The following is a 23,853-nucleotide window of genomic DNA, read 5'->3' as shown; positions in this document are numbered from 1 at the left end:
ATCTTTTCCATCTATATGTTTTAAATCAAAACAATTTTATGAATTTTGTTCATTATTTATTACCTAAAATAATATTAAGAAAAGGTGGAGCCTTCTTCTCAACCTAATAGACTTGATGTGAATAATGATGGCAGGATTTCATATCTCCCTATAGAGGTCAATACTCCAACCCACCCTTACGCAACACCTTTTTCATAAAATAGAAGATGAAAACCTTCAACCCTCTCAACTAAAGGCCTATTATGATATAGGGTATGACATTGTTTTTAAGGGTGTAGTGGACAAGGTTTTAAAATTTTAAAAACAAGGAATTAAGGTCCCAATAGATCCTCTGACACTTCAAGTAAACATGGTCCCTTTTACTTTTATTCCACCTCCACTACCAATCCTTTTGCTGAAGCAAATTGACATTATGTTGCATATGGAAGATTGCTTGGTAAAAGCTGAAAAATCTTTTGGCGACTTATATGTTTTTATCAAAATGCCCTTTCACCACTCTCAAAAGAATCAAAAGCTAAATGACAATACTGTGCATTCTCTTTTACATCATTACGACAATTACTAATTGATTGTGCTCAATAAGACAATTTGTTCAAGATTTGGTGGATAGATGTATATTTTGTCTCATAGCAAATCTTACATTCTTTCTTGATATTAATGTTGTGGACTAGCATTTCCGTTGGTTATTATATTGCTCCAAAATATGTAAACTTGGCAGCTTTCTTTATTAGGGCTCTTTGTTTTCATTTATTGCTATACTTCCATTTATCATCTTATCTTGTAAATAATATAATAGTTACATTCCCTTGCCTTCATGCTTTAAGGTCAAGGTTCTCATTTTCCATCTATTATCGTTTCTAAAGATCCACTTTCCTTGGTGCAACAGTGTTTGCATGGTGTCCTTTCTTGCGTGGAATTGTGTGTTTTAAATTGAGATTCTCTCTTATGGAAGCAGGTGTATATCCTTGATCACAACATCTTCCTTGTATGCATGTGTATATCTATCATAAGCAAGTCCCTTCCTTAGGGGCTCAAAGTATGCTACCCTTCACATAGATTATTTTTACGTAGCAAAGGGGATTTAAACATTTTTGTTCTCCTTCCCCTCTTTTGGTCAATGATGTTACTTTTTGTTTGGGATCTTTTTTCTTTGGTAGATGTCTTTAACCAAAGATTTCTTCCTCTTTGTGCATTTCTCAAATGGATGCCTTCGCACTTGTTGCTAGACATCTTTTTCTAAATATCCCTTCCTTATCAAAGGGAGTTATACCTCTTTCGCTAAGGTTGCATGGACATGGTTTCTTAAATCAAGCATTTCTCTTATTCATCTATCTTGATATCAAGGTAACCAAATTGGGCAACCAACATATTAAATGAATTCATGTGACCTACAATGGATTATTTCCTCTATTTTAAAAGAATAATACTTCTTTATAAACAATAACTTGCTTACCAAGTATTTCCACTAATAAATATCACTAAGCTTCCTCCAAAGCCCAATTGCAATCCTCTCTTCACATACAATCAACCAGACTGACTTATATAAAACCCTTGGCTTTTTAATTCACTGTATCCCATTCATTTTGTATTATATAAACTTATATGATGAGATTACTTGGTTTACATAAGACCCGCCCTTATTTTATTATATATGCATTCATATAGACATGTGCTAAACATTGCTTTTTTAACAATAGTCTTTGTCCCATATGATCAAAACTAGCCAATCTTAGTAAAAGACCAAGTTAGAGAGAATTAGTTATTACTAAAAAGGAAAGAATATATCCTTCAGCAATTACCTATTACCATTAAAACATTAAAACAAAAATGATCATTGAGCAATTTGATGTTTTAGATAGCATGGCTTAGAATGAACGCGTCAATTATTTTATTTAGACAATGTACTTATCCAAACCTTTCCTTACAAAGGATTGAATAATGTTTTATAAATATAAAATGAAAAGAATATGTTAAAGAAAACTAAATGATTAATATTCTAAACCACTCGACTTTCCAACTATTTAACAATTAAACTTCAACAAATTCTATCCTAGTGACTTAATCATGATTTATTAACAAAAACTATGGGACGATGCACTAATCAGATCACATGCATGCCCTACTTCCTTTGTAATAAATGAAATCATATTGTATATAATGTTTAAGAGGCCTCTCCCCCTCACATAGTTAATCTGTAAGAGAGAGTATCATTTTCCAAGGCATGTTTGGCTCAGTTGTGTTTCCTTATTTCCTCTAATGCAGCATATCAAGGGTTGTGTTTTGTACTCATCTGTAAATTATCGATTGTTGCACAACGATCCATTCGAAAATCCAAAAGATTGGTCCCCTTCGTTATCTAAGCCTTTCATTTATTTCCCAAAAATATAGGCTTAATAGAGGAAAATACATAGAATATCTGAAGAAGCAAAACCCTCTCCTATGTGCTTTTTTCATTTAGACCTTCAATTAGGGGAAAAGGATGCCAATACTCTTTTTATCTAGAAGCTTTTGTATCCTCCCTGTGCATTCTAGATTCCTTCCACAAAAGAGCAAAGAAAAGCAAGAACACCGTTCAGGGAGGGGAGTTAAACGGACCATACAATGAAGAAATACCCTCAATGGAAGGAGAGCCCAAGGCATGCTGATTGAAAGGATAGAAAAGGAAAGCCTTGAAAAATGCAACTTGGGCCAACCAACCTACTTAAATGTTGTTTACTTACCTTAAAAACACTGTTATTACATTAAATATCTTACTAATGATATCATTACAGGAACTAAAGATTTTCTAGAAACTTTGCTGAATGCAACAGATAAGACATTTGAATGAGCTCATGATGAAGATTATAGAAACTTGGTACAATTTCTTAAATACAGGATGGTACCACAAGTAGAATAGCCTTGGTAGTGCATATTTCAACAACAAAACCTCATTTACTTCCCATAAAACTACACTAGCCCATATGTTAGAGCCCCAGATGTCATTCAGGTTTTTGGTGAAACTATACCAGACGAATCAGGTGTCTGGATATTCGAAGTAATCGTTAGGTGGAACGACTTCTCAACTGTTTTTGTCATTCGGGAAAAATTTGATGCTATTGTTGAGGTAAACATCTGATCTGTAGTTTCTTCTTTACTTCCAAAAGTTGTGGGCACAAGTGGGTATTAATCTATATCTCCTTAGAATTTGAATGTACCTACCACCCAGAGAAGTATTAATCAATATTTCCTTTCGTTATACCAATTATCTCTGCAACTAAAATCGCAATTGGTACAAGTCATATTAACCAAGAAAACATCATCGCGCAACAAAACATACAGCGTAGATAATAAACTGTGCATCTTAATCTAATAGACTGTAAAATTAATGCCAATTATCGCGCAGTTGGTGATTGAAGCAGGGAACCTTTAAGACATGTGCTATGTCAAATTCAACCACCCTTTGCAAGCCTCCTATGAAGATTATCTAGACTTCCTATTTCTATGTTGCTATTTATCTTTCCTGTTAAGATGCTACGGGATTTTTTCTAATTGTACCATTCGTGCTGACTGTTAGTAAATTCACACACAATCAATCAGCATAAATTCATGCAGAGGGCGCCACAAACACAAAATTAATGTTATAAATAAAAAGCTCAATAGTGATATGCCACTCCATAGTCAGAATACAACACTTCGTAGTCAGAATGCAAATCTTTCACACTACATATGTAAACTTCTAAAATAGTCTTCATATGCTTATTGATAATACCCTTAAAAGTTATCTGTGTATGCTTGTTAATAACACCAAGTTTTTATGTAACCCTTAGCAAAGGTTAAGCACTCAAATCATTTGTCATATGCTAAATATTTATATATTGTAAAGCCAAACTGCTTCTTTTAGATCACTCGTCATCATAAGATTTTTTATGATGGTGACCATGGTGATGGTGCTCCCTCCTTTCTTCATAGTCATCACCCTGTCACATGAACATTTCAAAAAGAACGTTTAGCCTCTTTTAAAAAACCGCATGTATTGAAGTAAAATCAATTACAAACTGTCGACGTTTAACTCGAAATAATAGACTGTAAGTAAAAAATGCATACAACATTTCAATACTTGCAGCATTAACCCCTGTGAACACAAAAGGGAATTTGACGTCTCTTACAAAGCATACAGCCTTTCAAGCAACCAACCAATAATTATAAACAATGGCCAAAAAATGTCAAACTTATACCAGTACATAGAGCTCTCTAGGAGGAACCGCTCATGGACATCTGTTTTGATATTAACAGTGCAAATCAAGCAAAAAATTGACATGTTGGGGTATTGTAGCCTGTATTCTTATCCCTATTCCAAAACAAGCCTATAAACATGGGCCTTGAGTTGAGGAGTTGAGAATTACTCAAACAGACCACCATAAAATAAAAAAACTTTGCAAGCTAAAACCTAAGTCGGATATATTCAAAGCAGTAAAGTTATGACAAATTTTTATGCGATTTTCAAACTTGGGGCAAACATTCTAAAACAGATCTCTGCAGATGAAATCAAAACCCAGCAAATCAACATTTACTTTTAAGTTTCCTAATAAAAACCAGCGAATCAACATTTACTTTTAAGTTTCCTTAAAGCTCAACCTGCATTATTTTGTGATGCTTTAAAGCTAAGGTGTTGGTACCAGTACGGGTACAGGTACGAAAACCCACTACATGGGTATGCACAAAATTGTGTTGGGGATTGGGTGTGTGTATATATATAAAAAAAAGACTTAAAGAAATATACAGAACTGTAAAACAAAGTCATTTGGTGTATGACACTCACATTGATCTATGCCAAATGCCAAACATAAATATTAATGCGAGTTGAATAGACCTTAAAGACACAAGTAACATCATCAAATAGACATAATGTGCAAACTCAAAGTTGTAGTGTACTTCAAAATCGAAGGCAAGTCAAGGGTCAGTGCCCCCAGCAGGGTCAAAGAGCAGCACCCTCACAGTGTCTTAGAGCAGCACCCTGGATGCCCTCCATGTCATGATACAGGGTGGGGTCAACGTGTGGAGGTTCCCACGACCAAGACAAAATTAAGATCTTCAAAAGCACACAGAATTCCATGACACACATTATTTTATGGCCTCATGAGGGACCATTTTAATTTTTCTCAAAAAAATAAAGGCAAGGCTCATGCGAATTTAAGCGTGTCCGGATGCACATCCAAATGAACCTGCACTGAAGGGCAACTGCATCCAGTGCACAGGCCTGTAGGATGCATCCAGTACCTTAGCTTTTAGGCTTAAAAACTATTATTATAGGTGAGAACTGAGAACAGAAGAAATTCGAGATCACCTGTGAATTTGCTAAATGGACACCCCTGATCCATGAATATGTAACAAGAAGTTTTTAACATATAATATAGTAATTCTCAACAATTTGAAAATTCACAGTGAGAAGAAATCATCATTCACCATTTAGCATGCAAGCATATCACTCGTACTATTTTGACAAATATATTAGAATCGTGTCAAGTGGTACCAAATCTAATAGCAAGAAAACATGGTGGCAAGGTGGTCACGTATGAAAATTACTTTAAGGTCAAAATCCAAAAACATTTGCAACAAAGATATGGAAAAAACCGTAGAGCTGCTTAATCCAGCTCTGTCACTTCTCAGGAAAGACTCTGGAGCTGCTTAGTCCAGCACTTTGAGTTCCATGGTCAGACAAAAAGACCAACGAATATACACAAACACAGAGGATAAGGATTCTTTTTTAAGCTATACTTGAAGCATTACTAAATATAAGCATAGAGTTGGCTAAAATGTTCATGTACAGCTCTCCAAACGTCAGGAGCAGTAAGGTTGTCAAGTAAGGATTGATTAAAGATTAAATTGAAAGGCAATTAAGAATCACTTGTGAAGACTATTCTCCAAATGGTTTTCAGCTTAAAGAACTGAAATGGAATGTTGAATTATGTTTCGACAATTACTTGTATAAGTAGTAGTTCAACATATCACTCAAGCTGAAACATCTATCACTGAGCAAGAAGGTGGCTAAAATGTTCATGTACTGTTCTGCAAGTGTCAGGGAGTAGGTTGTCAAATAGGTTCATTTAGGATTGTTTAAATATTAATTTGGAAGGCAATTAACAATCACTTGTGAAGAATGATCTCTGCCTGGTTTTCGTCTTAAAGAACTGAAAATGGCACATTGAGTTATCTTTCGACAGTTGCTTGTACAAGCAGTGGTTCAACATATCACTCACAATCTGAAACACTGAACTATCAATAAGCAAGGAGACGGCTAAAATGTTCATGTACTGCTCTGCAAGTATCAAGGAATGGGTTGTTAAATAGGTTGTCAACTTTAGGATATTTTAAATATTAAGGCAATTACGAATCATCTGTGAAGGATGTTCTCTGCCTGGTTTTCAGCTTAAAGAACTCAATCTTTCGGCATTTACTTGTACAAGCAGTGATTCAACATATTACTCACAAGCTGAAACACCTAAATACCAGTAACCAAAGAGATGGCTAAAATATTAATGTACAGCTCTCTAAGTGTCGGGAGTAGGTTGTCAAATAGGCTGTCAAATTGGGTTTCAAAAACTAATTTGAAGGCAATTAAGAATCATTTGTGAAAAATGTTCTCTGCATGTTGAATGATCTTATGTTTAGGCAATTGCTTCTACAACTGGTGGTCCAACAAAATTACTCAACAGCTGAAACACCTAAATATCAATAAGCAAAGAGGTGGCAAAAATGTTTGTTTACTGCTCAGTACATGTCAACGAGTACGTTCTCAAATATGTTAACTTAGGATTGATTAAAGATCAATTTGTAAGGCAATTAAGAAATATCTTCAAATAATGTTCTCTGCTTGGTTTTCAGCTCATATAAATAAAGATGGCATGCTGAATGATCTTTAGGCAATTGCTTGTACAAGCAGTGGCTCAATACATTACTCACAAACTCACAAGAGGTAAAATGTATTATAGGGAGATGGCCAAAAAAAAAAAAGATATAAATGAAATGAAACTATTTAATGACATTTACATCACCAGGCAGTCCATGAGGCAAGAGTTTAGAAACAGAACTGTAGCATCAAAGAGACCCAACCAAAAAATGATGCTACACTGTACATTTGTTATTCATATTTCATATACTAAGTCATCAATTATATTAACCCATACAGATTATCATGAAAAATATTGCAGGAAAACAAAATTGGCAAACTCCCTATTTTGCCATGGATATACTGCTGTAGGCTTCAGTGCATATTTACTTGTAGACCTTACAAAACCTCCTTATGTTCCAAATAGAGAAGATTTTTTTTGCTATTGCACACAATCAAAAGTTAATTTTCTAATCATAATAGTAAAAATCTTTCTTGCAAATATATCAGAAAAGGAAAAGATTAACAAATTTAAAAATGCAGAGAAATTCAAAGAACAGAAAAGAAAAACTGTTGTTTACATCTGTTATATGTATGACATGTGTGAAGCAAATGAAGTCATAAATCGTTGATGCCCTCAGTTAACATCATAGTAGGCCTATTGGTAAACGTCATGTTAACCGCACGAGAATGTCTGCTGGTAGTTGAAGCATTTATTACTAAATTTTATTTTATGAAGCTTCCAGATGTCGGCATCTAGTTTAAACTTTCAAATTAGTTTTCTGGCACCTTGTTTTTATTACTCTCGTATATTATACATCCAATATATATCTCTTGAAAATATAATGCGGGTGATGGAATAAGAAGAAGAAATTAATCGGTTTATAAAGTCATTTCTGTGTATTTATGGTAGGCAAGGAAGGGTTTCATTTCTCAGAGGTGGCCATGAGAGGAAAACAAATTTATTACAATTGATACATTCTGGAGTATTTGGGTCAATAAACATTAGATCATTAGGATGGACGTCAGACTCTGTCACATTTATAGACAATGCATCTAGGAAGGTTTGGGCCTACCCTATGAAAAGAAAAGATGAGATATTCATGATATTTCAAAAGTTTCACATTGCTATTGATAGAGTCTAATAAATTGGTCAAGTGATTGCGAACGGAATATGGTGAACAACATCATTCTAATGAATTCAAGGAGTATTGTAACAGGCTTGGCAAAAAGCATGAGAAAACAATACCCCTTACTTCTCAACAAAACACAACTACAGAAAGAATGAATCACACTATCATGGAGAAGATGAGGAGTAAATTGTCAAACTCTGGATTGGAATCACATTTTTGCACAAAAGCATTAAGGACAACTTGCTACCTCATAAATCAATCTCCTACTACAACCTTGGACAGTGGCATTCTGAAGTAGTACTGGTAAGAAGGTGAATTATTCTCACTTGAAAGTTATTGGATGTGTAACATTTGTGCATATTCCCAAAGAGAATAGAGCCAAGTTAAAAGATAAATCCATGAAATGCATTTTCTTGGAATATCCAGATGGTGAATCCCGTTATCATTTATGGGATCCTGCCAAACATAAGATTGTTAGAAGCAGTTATATTATATTTAATGAGTCGAAGATGTTTGAGAGGACTACAAGAAATTTGGAGGTAAAGAAAGTTGTTGATAGGATTGAAGAACAGAAAGAAAATATCCCACCAATGCAAGAAAATGGGCAGCAAAATCAAGAGAATGATGGACAACTAGAGGAGAATAAGGGACAACAATAAGAAATCTTGCAAAAGCCCTTGCAAGCAATTCAACCTGATAAGCAGTTGCCTTTGTAGATCTGCTGGGCCTCATAAGCATTCACAAAAGTATACGCACTTAGACTATATCTTGTTAACTAATGAAGGTGAGCCTGCTAATTTTCAGGAAGCTTGTGAAGATGAGAATAGTAAAGCATGGAAGAAAGCAATGGAGGAAGAAACCGACTCTTGCATGAAAACAGAACTTGGGAGTTGGTAAAGCTTCCAAAAGGAAGAAGAGTTCTACAAAACAAATGGGTTTACAAGATCAAGCATAAGGGTAACGAAAAAAAGAAAAGATACAAAGCAAGGTTGGTGGTGAAAGGATTTGTTCAAAAATAAGGTATAGACTTTACTGATATTTTTTCACATGTTAAAATCATCCATTAAAATTATTTTTGTATCTCGTTGCTACTCTATATTTGGAATGTGAACAATTAGACGTAAAGATAGCCTTTCTTCATGGTGAATTTGAGGAAGACATTTATGTAGAGCAAAGAAAATTGGATTTGCAAGTTGAAGAAGAATCTCTATGAGCTGAAACAAGCACCTTGTCAATGGTATAAGAAATTTGATTCATTCATGTTGGAACATGATTTTAAAAGGTTACAATTTGATCATTATGTCTATATAAAGAGGTGTGGCCAAGAAAGATACATTACATTATTCTTGTATGTTGATGATATGCTACTTGTTGGACATGATAAAAATATGATTAATCAATTGAATTTGAGTAAACAATTTGCAAGGCCCACCACAACAGATATTGGACATGAAGATCATGCATGACAAAGAGAAGAAGAGAATATGGCTATCCCAAGAAAAATATATTGAGAAGGATCTTGACAAGTTTGATATGAAGTATGTCAAGTCATGCATGACAGAGAGAAGAAAAGAATATGGCTGTTACAAGAAAAATATATCGAAAAAGTTCTTAACAAGCCAGTTAGTACACCTCTTCCATTCCACTTTCAATTGAGTAGAGATTCAGGTCCTTGTGATAACAAAGAAAAGAAGAAATGAGTAAAATTATTTATGCTTCAACTGTTGGCAGTCTGATGTATGCCATGGTAAGTACTTGACCAGTCATTGCACATTTAGTGGGAGTCGTGAGTAGGTTCCTCGCATTTCCAGGCAAAAAACATTGGGATGCAGTAAAGTGGATTTTCTGGATCTTAAGGGTACTAGTCATTATTCTTTATGTTATGGTAATAATAATGTTGTGCTTAAAGGTTACACAGAAGCAGATATGGTTGTAAAAGTGGACGCTAAAAAGTCCACCACTAGTTATCTATACACTTTTGCAAGTGCTGCAATATCTTGGGTGTCTAGACTACGGAAAGTAGTAACTCTTTCAACAACAAAGGCAAAATACATAGATGCAACAAAAGCTTGCAAAGAGATGTTATGAATACAACAATTCCTTCGACAGTTAAGAGTAAAACAAAACAAATGTGTGTTGTACTGTGACAATCAGTGTGTCATTCATTTGGCGAAAAACCCAGCATTCCATTTATGAACCAAGCACATTGACCCGAGGTACCATTGGATTAGGTAGGCATTACAGGAAAGAAAATTACACTTCGAAAATATTCGTACAGATGAAAACCCTGCTGATTTGCTCACAAAAATTTTGCCAAGAGAAAATGATGAGCTACGTAGAGATTTAGTACCTATGGTTATTTGATGACTACAGTTTTGTTTGATCCCTCTTCATTAGCTTGAAGTGGAAAATGTTATACATATGACATGTGAAGCAAATGGAGTCGTAGTTGGTTGATTCATTCAGTTAACTTCATGTTTGGCCTATCGATAAACATCATGTTCACTGCACGTATGAGAATTGTCAACTGGTAGTTTAAGCAATTATTACAAAATTTTGATTTTATGAAGCTTGCAGATGTTGATGCCTCTAGTTTGGACTTTCAAATTAGTTTTTTCTTTAGTTACCGGATTCGTGTCCTAGGGGCCAGATCCAGATCCGGATTTGTGGCTGGATTCGTCCGGATTCTTCCCAAAAAAAAATTGATTTTTTAAAATTATTTTCTTATAATTATAATGGATTTGATCTATTGTTTCGTACCAGAATCATACATTCATATTATGAAATGATTTAGAATCATAGATTCATACTTTGAAACGATGTAGTTTTAGAATTCTGTATATTTCTCTCATTTTTTACTATATATAATGCAGAAATACATATATGTATCTATATATATATATATAGACAGACACACCCTCCACTAATCATAATTCCGAAAAAAAAATTATGATTCACATCAAGTACCTGAATCTGATTCATTTCACGAATCAATAACTAATTTTTTGGCACCTTATTTTTATTACTCTTCTATTTTATACTTCCATATATATATATATCTTGAAAATGCAACGCTGATGATAGAATAATAAGGAGAATTAATTAATTCATTAACTGTGTCTTTTCCTGATTGACTCTGTTTGTTCTGTTCTTACTCTTGCCCTGTTGTGTTTGTCTTTATTGTGCATATATAACACACTTCAGCAGCCTTTGCGGCTAAAATCAATTTTTAACTTAAAATACCACGGAATTTGAAACCAGCAGTGCTCGGCGTGATCGGGAGTCCACAGACAGCGCACCTAGCCCATAATACAGGGCCGAATCAAGAGGCAGAGCCCATTTTGCCCAAAACAAATTAAGATTTTGAACTTTTGGGGGTTACGTAAACTTTTATAGAGCACACCAGCTTTTATTATTTCATTATATTTTATTAATCTCAGACCCTTCAAATAATGCTGGTGTTCAGGCCATATAGCAAAAATTAAAAAACGCAAAAACCAACCTCAAAAAAAAAACATTTTACGGGCAAATTGAACAATCCGAGCTCGAGAATCGTGACAAATATTGGAATGAAATCCCGATGCCTTAGGTGACTTGCCAGTAACCAAAGGAAAAAGTAAACCACTAAATGGGAATTTGTGACTAAAACGCAATTCCTGAAAACTTTGTGACCTCTAATCACAAATAAATCACAATTTACTAGAAATTTCTGCCATAAAAAAAGCGTCCAGATTGACACAGATCACCGACTTGGCCAGTCGACGGCTGATTTGGCAATCTCTGCTACCGTGGAACGTCTAACCCTCATCAATAGACCCAAACATAGCACCTTTCAGACTTTTGTTTGTCGATCCATATCTAACGTTGAGCAGAACAACTTCAATGGAAACAATGAGCGGAACAACTTCAATGGAAACAATGAGCGGAACAACTTCAATGAAAACAACAGTGGGGCAAGAATACATAATAGGAGCAACTAATTACATAAATTGTAGTGCAGAATATAAATAAACAGATAAATCGAAAGCAGGTTAACTTAAATCTCCGAGATTACTGACTACTACAGTTGTAACCTAGGGTTAAAAAGAAAAAGTAGGAGCTCCAATTATTCAGGATCACTCCTATAGTACATGGGACCATGTTAAGGAACCAAGATAGATCTAGAAAATAATGGACCCACCCACGTGGAAGAAAGTTTCAAACTAGATGGACTTTCCTTTACAGCCTAGAATCAAAATCAAAGTGATGTTGCAGTTATAGAATCAAAAATGTTAAAAATGCTTGCCAATATTCTCAGAAAGAGACATATACAATGATCTCAAAACCTTTCAAAGAGACAATTACAATGAACTTACATATTTAGGACGCCCATATTCCTCGCCCTCATCTACCCCATAGCTGGGTTTCTCGAATTTAGGAGCCTCCTCTTCTTGCTGATAGTAGGAAGGCCTCTGGGGCTTCGTGTAACGCTCTGGATCCTCCTCCTCTTCACTCTGCTGGTAACTAGGCCTCTCAAATCTGGGAGGCTGATCCTCCTCCTCCTGCTTATGATAACTAGGTCTCCTCCATCCCTCGGGCTTCTCTTCTTCTTCCTCCTCCTTATGGTAACTAGGCCTCCTCCATCCCTCAGGCTTCTCTTCTTCTTCCTCCTTATGATAACTGGGCCTCCTCCATCCCTCGGGCTTCTCCTCGCCATACTCCTGAGGGGGAGGCCTATTCCAACTGGGAGGCCTCTCTTCACCATACTCCTGAGGAGGCGGCCTGTTCCAACTGGGAGGCCTCTCTTCACCGTACTCCTGAGGAGGCGGCCTGTTCCAACTGGGAGGCCTCTCTTCACCATACTCCTGAGGAGGCGGCCTGTTCCAACTGGGAGGCCTCTCTTCACCATACTCCTGCCGAGTAGGCTTGTTCCAACTGGGGGGCCTCTCCTCAGATTCACCATACTGATTTGGCTGAAATCCATATGCGGGTTGGGGTTTGGGTAAATCGGGCTTTCCATAAGCACTGTACTCATCCGATCCGCCATACTGATTTTTCTCATTACCATATGCAGGCTTAGGCTTAGGCTTAGCGGGTCTCTCATAATCAGATCCGCCTCCATGCCCATATGATTGGGAAGTCTGTGATCCAGATCCCCATGTGGGTCTATCCTCATCTATGTGGGATTCTCCTTGCTCGCTATAGGGATTGGATTCAGATCCATAGCTGAAGTCATGGGAATCATAATCGCCAGCAGTGGAGGGAGGATAGCAGGTCTCTTCGGAAGGGGGCCTGGGTCTGCCATAGGCAACAGCTTGATCATATCCACCACCATAGGGGTGTGGATCATAATCATCAAAGTCGTCCACTGTATCACCGCGATCCTCGTAGAATGAAGCCATTGTATTGATTCAGATGATCTACTCTATGCTGAAACTCGCTTTGCCATATATCTATATAGCGAGTGGATTTATTTATTTGTGAAATTGAAGCTTCGCGTAACGCGTCGAGACCGTGTAACCCGGTGTAAAGAGGATGGGACTCTAAATGGACTCCCCGTGCTGACTTTTGAATTTCCCTACCCGAGGGTAACACCTAAGCTAAATAAGTGCCGACGTGTATGTAAAATGTAGTATGATAATCATTTTGATTTAACAACTAGCCTTTTTATAAAATATCTATGTGTATTAACAACTAACTTCCATTTTAGTGTACAGATCTTTTGGGTTGTGGGGTAAGGCTGAATGTTCTAGTCATATATATGGTGGTCGGTGGAAGGATAAACATCTCTAAATAAATCTGAAATATTGTTGGCATGTGTACTTTAAAGAGGGGTCAAATAATGTGGGGCAGGGTTCAAGTAAAAGTAGGAGGATAAATATCTTATAAACTAGCACTTCTATCATAAGGAGGTGCAACGATACGCGGATAGGTTTTATTAAAAAAAGGTAAATTGAAGATATTATATAATTGAAAGAAAGATTTATATTTATATTAAAGTTAGGGTATCAATTGAAGTTTTTACCCAAAAAAAATATAAATAAAAGTGTCCAAAATGCATAAATATGTATTATGTTGAATTTATATACAACATTGAGCTATGATAAAAAATCATTGTAGTTAAATGTATGTGGACATTTCATATAATAGAGGACAAACAAATGGTGGTTTCATTCATTACTATAAAAATAAAAGTATCAAAAGCTTCTGTTTTGTTAAAATTTAAATAAGAGGACCCATTGATAAACACCAATAGAAGAAAACACAAGAAAAGCATGTTCTATGGACGATCAAGATAGTCTTGAAATGCACGCCAAATAATGGGTGTGCTTCCTTCTCTACTAAATCTCCCTTAGATAAGTTCAATAGCTATAATAGTTGAGTTCTTGTGCATTGATTTCCTGCCAAACTTCCTCCGCTTTGATAATCTCAAAATCTTGAACATCACATGTATGTATACTTGCCACTTTCAAAGCAGATCAAGTGAAAACACTTTATGGAGAAGATGTAACCTTTGACTTGAAGAAAGTAATGTAAGAAATTCAAACTCAAGTCTTCTTCCTTCTTAATTCATATTCTATCCTTGCTAGAAATAATTGCTAATCAGAAATATTTTAAAATGGTATATATCCCTACAAAATAGAAAGTGTTAATTTTCATAGAATAAAATTATGCAATGTTTGAAGACGAGAAAGATCAAATACACGCTCCTCAATTGAGAGTCCAAGAATGTCCACTTCTATATTAGGTTCCTATATTTGATCACCTCCAAAACCTTTTTCCAATCTTCTTCTTTTTCTATTTCCTACAACATGTGTCTCCCTTTATGAACAAATATGATAACATTTTGTCTTTGATAACTGCTCTCAAACTAAATATGGTTTCACAGGATGTTGGTTGTGGAGGACATGACAATTCCAGGTTTATGCTAATGTAAAATAAATTTTAATATATAAAACTGAACATGAATAAATTCTAGTGAGAGAGGGACCATTTTATTAAATGCCTTGCAAGAGATGTATTTGAAGTAGATCATACCAATGAATTTTAAAAAGGATTTCTCAAATATAATAAGGAATGAAAGACTAGAATTCCAAAAGAATTTAAAGCGTGAAAGGCCATAAATTTCTTCAAGTTCCCAACTATTCATGTTATTACAATATTTTGTGAACTTGTGTAAATGAGTAATTTCAGGAAAATCTCCACATTCTACTGAAATTGTTAGATTTAGCACCAACTTGTGCTAAAAAACCAAAAACCAAAATTAGCAATAAATATTGTTGAATGTTTTAATGGTGTAATATTTTTTGAAACCAAAAACCTGTATCATATAAAAAAGCAACCACTTCAAGAAGTAGTAGTGCAATGCTCATAAAAGGCGCTCATAATTGTTTTTATTTTGTTGAAAACTGCATGTAAATATAGACATATAGTTTACATACATCCACTTACACTAAGGATCCATTTGGTTCCTAGAAGATGACAGGAATTGGCTTTTTCGAAATCTGGATTTTAATTTTTTTTGCATTTGTTTCAAAATTGGCAAAATGGTATTAGTATACCGGACTTCCAATTTTGCCTCAAAACCAAGTTTTCCAACTTCCTACTAGCAAGTAGAAATTGAAAATCAAAACTTGGTTATGTTTTTTAAGGAGTGTAAAAACAATAGATTGGACTACTTTTTGAAATTTGACTTCAACTCCAAACTTGCACATAAAAATGTGTCTTCACATGCATCTTCAGAGTGAAACAAATTGTTTAAGTAAAATCTCAAAAATTGGAATGAAGATTTCCAAAACCTTGATTTGGCTAAACCAAGGTTTGTAGAAATCCAATTTTTTTAAATTCCACTAACCAAACGGACCCTAAAATAAAAGGAGAATTCATTCATACAATTAAAATTCTGGATATTAAGCTAGGAAGATTCAAGATGGATGTAGCCTATAGCCATCGAATAAGTATATTCAAATGTAAGAAAAATGAAAATTGATTCTCTTAGAGCTTTCCATAATTAAGGTCTTCTTAGTATCTAAACCATATGACCTACAAACTATGCAACTCCCTTTTTAGGCGATTCTTCCACTCTTTCACAAGATGCCATGCTCAGAAACCATTTATGTAGCTCGTAATTAACAATTGCTAACTTATACACCCTCTAGCGAGGCAATGATTTTTCTTTCTGCATATCTCCCATTTGGTGCTCCCTATTTTCTTTCGACTAAACAAATGGGCAATAAAATAGGATGATTCAATTTCAATTTTTGGTGATTTTGTTACAGTGAGGAAGCAAGTTGTTACAAATTGTTGGCCATTTTAATAGAATAGACCTCCCCGGGCCTAAAATATCTTCTTCTAAGTGCCCTTCAATGGGATTCATCTGGAACGATCAATTAAACAAACAATTTTCCTCTTCCCCTATTTCAAATAACTCAATTAAAGAACTCCAAGTAAAATGATGTTTGAATGAAAATAAAAGACATGCTTTGTAAACATGACTAATATCTGAATATTATAATAAAAAAATACAATCATAAATGATAGCCCATCAATATTTTAATCTGATGGCTTACATATCCATGGTTTTACTTCTGTTTCTCTCTCACGCAAACTATAGACATTGATATTGATAGGAGAATAAAGTAATTCATCTATTCCCCATCAAAATTTTGTCAACTAGGACATTGAATGTTTCTCACTGAATATTTCTCATCCTAGTCGATATTTGGAAAGGATTTTTTCTCCAACTTGAAATGAGTTTTTTGTGAATTGCATCCGTTGAAAAATCAACAAGATTGAAATTCACTAGAATGGTTGCAGAGACAAGAACATCATTTAGATATATTATTGAATATGGTAATTGAGCTTAATTATAAAATTGTTTCATGTATAATCATATGCAACCTTCTTAGTTCATATTTTGTTCATAAGACATATATATTATATTATATAAGGGTAGGAGTGAACCCAACAATAGTGAGACACCTGTAAAAATTGTGTTAACTTATGTTCATTGCATGAGAATTAGTTTCTCTGTGGTTTTTCTCGGTTTGGGTTTCCATGTAAGTTCTGGTGTGCGTTAGTGTTTATGTGCTTTCATGTTTACATATGTTATAAATGGTTAATGTAGTTATTGATAGATATATTAACTGGAATATTGTAACCATATCTTTCGCCATCACGTCCCCCACTTGTTCAAGCTTCCTTCTCAATTATGAAACTGCCATGATAGTTGAGTCAAAGGGTATCACAATCGTAGATTTGTTAGTGCCGCCACTTGGTTTCCCATCCGAGCACATCCACCTTGCACCATTTGATGCTTGGAGGAACATTTATGCATTCATAAAGCATAAAGAGTAGACTAGCATGGCAAAGCGGTGGAGCATGTGTTTTCAAGGTAGCGTGCTTGTAGCCTTCAGCACGTGCACAAAATTAGAGGGCAAATACTTGAATATTTAGAAAGAATCATTGGCAAGACCGTTCTCCCTGTGGGGCTTCAGATTCCCGATCTGACCCTGCCACCGGCAGATGATCATTGCTTGGGGTGGCTCAATTTGCAACAACCTCGTTCTGTTGTGGTGGTTTCCTTTGGCAGCAAATGTATTCTCACCAAACAACATATGGTTGCCTTGGCATTGGGCTTAGGAGAAAGCGAGCTTCTATTCCTGCTTATTCTTCTCCACCAAATGGTGGATGAGTTGCCTCGCGGCTTTGCTAAGCGCACACAAGGAAGGGGGTTGATGGTGATGGAGTTTTGTTACTAATGACTAAATACTGTAAGCTTGTTTAGGAATACTATAAGCTATAGATATTTATAACTTGTGCAGTTCTGTTACCAGTGACTAAAAACAATTCCAGTGAAGGTTTGATGGCGTGAGGCAATTTCTGGCTAGAGGCAACTCAAGGAAAGCCTATCGGCTAATAAATAAATAAATAAATTTGATACAATTAACATGTGTACTTTAAACAAGAGCTCTTGATGAGCTTGATGAGCTAGAAAATGAAAGATGTTATACAAATGTTTATCTTCCCTCACTATATCATGAATTTTTTGAATGAAAGATTAGTAAACATACTATGGTTTTTTCTAAATCTAAATATTGAAGGAATGTGAATGCGAAACTACAAATACGAATGCGAAACTGCTCCTAGATGTACTGCTCCTGGTGTCTCTAGCACATAGTGGATGTATTGCTCCTAGCATCGCCAGCACGGCGCTGAGGTGGAGGAGAGTCTCTCTCCTCTACATGGTTTGTTCCCCTTCCATTTCTCTGTTTAATTTTTATTGCATTTGTTTTTCCTTCTACGTGTGTGTTCTTTTGTTCATGTGTAGTTATGGCTCTGGGTATGGATCTAGTACCACCGGATGTTCCCCATCCTAAAGAACCTGATATTAATCCCCCCCTGGTTAACCCATCTTCACCTGGTACTTCAACCATGCCATCACTTAAGAAGTCCTTCGCTGAAACAGTCACTCCAGCCACTAATGGCATGTCCCCAGCTGCTAGATTTGTTAAGGCGCCTAGGGAAGAAAGATCAATTGAGGAAGGTAAGTCTCCTACCCTTGTCTCAGTGAGTGCCTTCATTTCGCCAAATGATGAAATGTTGCAGGAGATTGTGATAGAAAAAGCTAGGTTATCTAACATGGCCATTTTCTTTGCTTGTGTTGATGTTGAAAAATGCTCTCCACAAAAGTTTCTCGATGACTGGTTTAATAGCCTTTGGAATATCAAAATGGGTTTAAAATTTTCCTTTTGCAAGAAAATCCAGCGAAGCTTATTCATTATTTTCTTTCAAAATCATGAATCCCAAAAGGAGGTTGTTAACTGCCAATACTGGACAGTGGGAAAAACATCTTTTCGTGCTCTCCCCTAGTCTCAGGAGGTTGTCAAAGAGGAGATCTTAGCCCTCTCGTGACCTAGATGGCTTATTTTGAGAAATTTCCCTTCTTTTCTCTCAAAATTTCTACCCTATCACCTTGATGAATTTGGGAAAATCATTAGAATTGATGAAACAACCCACCTGGTTCCAAATCTTGATGCTAGGGTTCTTATTTTGATTAAACCAGGAGTTGATATTCCTACGGATTTGAAGATTAATATTGATGGACAGATGTTTGTTTGCCCCATTGAAATCCTTGGTGGACTAAACGCTTGTTTTCTCTGTAAAAGAAAAGGGCATCAAAGGAAAGATTGTCCTATTATTACTAGTCGGAGAAAACCTAGTTCTAACTCAAATCCTATTGGTAATCATATGACGAAAACCCATAATGTTAGTCTTCAAACCCATAGTGAAAAAATTGACTCTTCTATTCTCAATGTCCCTTCTTTTAAAAACCCTACCCCATATGTTAATATTCCTTCTAAGGAGTCTAATGGAACTATTAACTCTATTTCCAAAACAAAAATTGGAAATAGCTCGGCTTCAACCTCCTTTCAACATATTGATAGCGAAATTACCATTGATAAAAATAATAACATTGATGAATTTCAACCTGTTATTTATAGGAAAAGAAGGCGAAGAAATGCACAGTAATTGACCTTGGATAAAATTCATTATTGCAAAGCAAGGACTAACCCGTTTGAAATTTTAAATTCTAACCCTAGTCTCCTTCTTGAGAATTCTTCTCATGTCAACAATGGTGTAGGAGCACGTCTGTGATAGGAAGTTTGGTGGCGATAGGAAGACAACCTACAATGTGACTAAAATGCAGGGCACAAAGCAAATATCAAAAAGTTTTGAGTTTAAAATCTAAAATTTGAAATGTTTGTGTTTGTGAGTTTAGAGTTTTATGTTTTAAAATAAATGCCCTTTTTTTTGTGGTGGAAATGTTTAGGTGGCATTCTTATAAGCCTACCCAACATTATTCACTTAGGACTTAGTATGAGTTTATTTTAATTTATTTTGGGTGTGTTAAAGGTTTCTAATTTTTGAAAATGTTTATGGAAAAAACAAAAAGAAGAAAATGATGAATATTTCTAAAGCATCATGTGTAGGCATTCAAAATGTAACCGCCACAAGAAACCTATGATGGCTTTTTGGGAGTTACATTAGAAGGTTTTTCAAAAAGAGAAAGAGTGCATATTGTAAGGGAAGATTTTGGAGAGAAATTTTTTTTTGGGAGAAAGTGAATAGAATGAAGTTCTTGAGTTTTCCTGTAATTTTCTTAAGTTTCTAGTGTTGTATAGATGTGATTGTGTAGTATTCTACATACATTTTTCTATTTGTATTTAGATCAACAATTTGGAAGAAATCTGAAAATCAGATCTTAATAGTTTAATATTTTCTTATTGTTGATTTCCTATCAGCCGGATCTCTCTGTTGTTTTGAGAGTGGTCTTTGCATGGGGGTTTTCTAAAGATCCTCTAATGGTCTTTGTCAGCCATTTGAGGATCCTCTATAATTTCATGCATTTCTTTATTTCTTTATTGTTGTTTCATATCAGGTTACAGGAAAACCCAGTTGTAATGCAGATTTGAATGGGCAACATCTTCATGTGTTGACCCTCATTTCATTAAATTTCTATGCATTTACTAAAATCTGCATTCATGCATGTGAAGCTTGAAGTCATGTATTTGATTTTCTAAAGGTTTTAAAATCCCTCTGCATCATTTTTGGTATCAGAGCCCAAAAAAAGATCTGGGTAGGGAAAGGTGATTTGGTATTTGATTTTGAAGTTATATGGGGTTCCATGTAGAAAAATAAATCGAATCACATATTTGTTTATGAATGCTGAAGGGGAAGGGATCCAAAGGATTTTTGGATTGATTTGTTATTAAATCACTTAGATAAATCAAAGGAAGTAAATCACTATCATTTGAAAGAGAAATATCTGAAGTTGAAACTATTGCATGCATGTCAAGATTCCTTAAATCTGAAGCTTCCTGATTTCGGGCAGTGTGTTGGAAAGCCTTTCCTTATTTTTTCATGAAGTATTTCCTTGTTATGCATGATATATATTTGGAAATATTATTGAATATACTCTCATCTAGTTCAAGTTTGGTTCATTTTCATATAGAAATGAGCAAGTTATGCACAATTCTATAAAGCTGGTCTGTTCATATTTTAGATTTACAATCCAAAGAAAAATTTATAGAAGTCACGTATGGTTTCATAGAGACCTAAAAATTGGTGGAAGGATAGTTCATTATGTTTTGAATAATTTTCTTTCTTTCTAGAAAAAATTATCTCGTGATTTGAGGGATCAAACAAACCCATTTCTAAAAACTGTCCTATTTACTGTCATTGTTGCTATAGGAAGGCAACAGTTTGGAAAGTCTTTTCTTTCTTGATTTTCATGGTGTCAAGAAGGAATGCGATTGAAAGAAATTCAATTTTAATATTTGGAAATAAATTCCCAGCTCTAAAATCAGTAGCATTGAGTTGGACAATTTGTTTTGGTCGTGGTTAAAGTATGGTTAGTTTTCTTTAGTTGAGGGGATAAGTGTTTGACAAAATTCCTGTCAATGTGAAGACACAATTACCACTACTTGAAGACAATGAGTGAAAGAACAAGACTGATTTTTTTTTTTTGTGGAAAAAGATTTTTTTTGTTTAAGTGTCCTATGTTGTTGCAGCATTCTATGTTCATGTAGCAGATTATGTCACTGTAGCAAAATACAATGTACAGATTGTGAAGGTTTCTAGATTGATGAGTGTTAGCCTTTGAAGCAACCCTTCGAGTTGAGTATATCCACGAAAGGTTTTCAGAGTGTAGCTCTGCATCATAATGGAAGAAGAAGAAGTAGAAAGACAAAGCTATAGCCAAAGACATTCTATATTACGAACAAAGTGTAAGTGCAAAAATAAGGTATGCAAAGTTATAGTTGACAGTGGTTCCTTTGAAAATATAATCTCAGTAGAAATGGTTGAGAAACTAAATCTTCCAAGAGTACCTTGTGATTTACCTTACAGAGCATATGGGTTAGGAGATGAACAGTGGATTGATGTGTTTGAAAAATCATATGTTTCTTTTAATATTGGACCATATTTTGATACCATTGAATGTGATATTATACCTTTAAAAGATTGTCACTTGATTTTGGGAAGAGCATGGCAATATGACAGGTCAACCATATATGATTGTAGAGAGAACACATATACTGTCAACAAAGATGGGAAGAAGATGGTTTTGCTTCCATTGAAGGATGATGAAACATGTAAGGAATCAAGAAGTTTAGGTCTTATTGATAGGATAGCATTTCCAATGCATGATGAAGTGAAAGAGGAAGTGAAAGAAGTTTTGGTAGAGACAAATGAAACTACAAAGAAGGCAGCCATAAAGAGTACATATGTATGTGAAGTTGGTACAGAAATCTCAACAATGATAGATGTAAGTTGTCCTTTGGAAGGGAAAGAACATGAAGAGCAGAAAGAAGATAAATTGCAGCAAGTAAATGTTGATGAGAAGAATAAAGAGGAAAGTCCTATGGGATTTGAGTGTGATAAAATTATGGTTGGAACAGTAATGTGTCCTTTGAAAATAGAGATGAGTACAATGCTGAAAGGTACTCCTATGAAAGAGAGTTTGGAGGAAAATAATGAAGCCTTCAAAATGCATGGTGTAGTGAAATGTCAAGAGCAATGGCATGAGGATGGAGATAAAGATTGTGTAGCAGCAAGTTTTGAAGAAGAATCTGATTTATGGGAAGAGTTTACAACCATCATGGGAGAATGGCAAAGGAATGGTGGTAGTATGGAGAATCAGCATGAAGAAGTTTCCAAAGAAGAGGTATCAGATGATGTTATGGACAAAGAAGATGAGGCTGAATATATTTATGACAGGGCAACAAATTATTTTCGGGACATAAAATTCAGAATAAAAATTCAAGTGTATGCAGCAATAATAAAAAATCAGAATGTGATGCAGTTACAAGTGTATGTAGCAGCCATACAAATTTAGAATATGATGAAGTGGATGCATAGTGAGCAGCAAATAATTTTTATCTTACCAATGGAAAAAAAACCAAAGGTAAAGATGAAGGAGAAAGAGAAAATTCAAATGATACAAGTTCAAAAAAGGCCAAGTTTTCTAATGGAGGAAAAGTACAAACCAAAAGTCAAGATGAAGGGATCCATATGTTTTTCTAATGCTTTGTTTTGTAGGTGTTTCCAAGGGACTTGAAAACTTTTGAAATTTGGGAGTATGGTGCAGGAGCACGTCTGCGACAGGAAGTTTGGTGGCGACAGGAAGACAACCTGCAATGTGACTAAAATGCAGGGCACAAAGCAAATATCAAAAAGTTTTGAGTTTAAAATCTAAAATTTGAAATGTTTGTGTTTGTGAGTTTAGAGTTTTATGTTTTAAAATAAATGTCCTTTTTTGTGGTGGAAATGTTTAGGTGGCATTCTTATAAGCCTACCCAACATTATTCACTTAGGACTTAGTATGAGTTTATTTTAATTTATTTTGGGTGTGTTAAAGGTTTCTAATTTTTGAAAATGTTTATGGAAAAAACAAAAAGAAGAAAATGATGAATATTCCTAAAGCATCATGTGTAGGCATTCAAAATGTAACCGCCACAAGAAAGCTATGATGGCTTTTTGGGAGTTACATTAGAAGGTTTTTCAAAAAGAGAAAGAGTGCATATTGTAAGGGAGGATTTTGGAGAGAGATTTTGTTTTGGGAGAAAGTGAATAGAATGAAGTTCTTGAGTTTTCCTGTAATTTTCTTAAGTTTCTAGTGTTGTATAGATGTGATTGTGTAGTATTCTACATACATTTTTCTATTTGTATTTAGATCAACAATTTGGAAGAAATCTGAAAATCAAATCTTAATAGTTTAATATTTTCTTATTGTTGATTTCCTATTGGCCGGATCTCTCTGTTGTTTTGAGAGTGGTCTTTGCATGGGGGTTTTCTAAAAATCCTCCAATGGTC

The 23,853-nt window shown here is 35.1% G+C and overlaps 1 protein-coding gene across 1 annotated transcript; it reads right to left on the bottom strand.

The window, feature by feature from the left end:
• Positions 1 to 3,602: 3,602 nt before the first annotated feature.
• Positions 3,603 to 13,406, bottom strand: LOC149536441 (uncharacterized). Its single transcript, XM_089805466.1, has 2 exons — positions 12,354 to 13,406; positions 3,603 to 3,956 (listed from the first exon to the last, which is right to left on the bottom strand). The coding sequence occupies exons 1-2, from the start codon at positions 13,377 to 13,379 to the stop codon at positions 3,882 to 3,884; spliced, it is 1,101 nt and encodes a 366-aa protein (XP_089661592.1). The 5' UTR covers positions 13,380 to 13,406; the 3' UTR covers positions 3,603 to 3,881.
• Positions 13,407 to 23,853: the final 10,447 nt, after the last annotated feature.

This window comes from Cupressus sempervirens, chromosome 10, assembly GCF_028749045.1.
Source record: "Cupressus sempervirens isolate cs-2001-9-10 chromosome 10, ASM2874904v1, whole genome shotgun sequence".
In the NCBI taxonomy this organism is placed as follows: Eukaryota; Viridiplantae; Streptophyta; class Pinopsida; order Cupressales; family Cupressaceae; genus Cupressus; species Cupressus sempervirens.
This window is presented reverse-complemented; position numbering and strand designations above follow the sequence as displayed.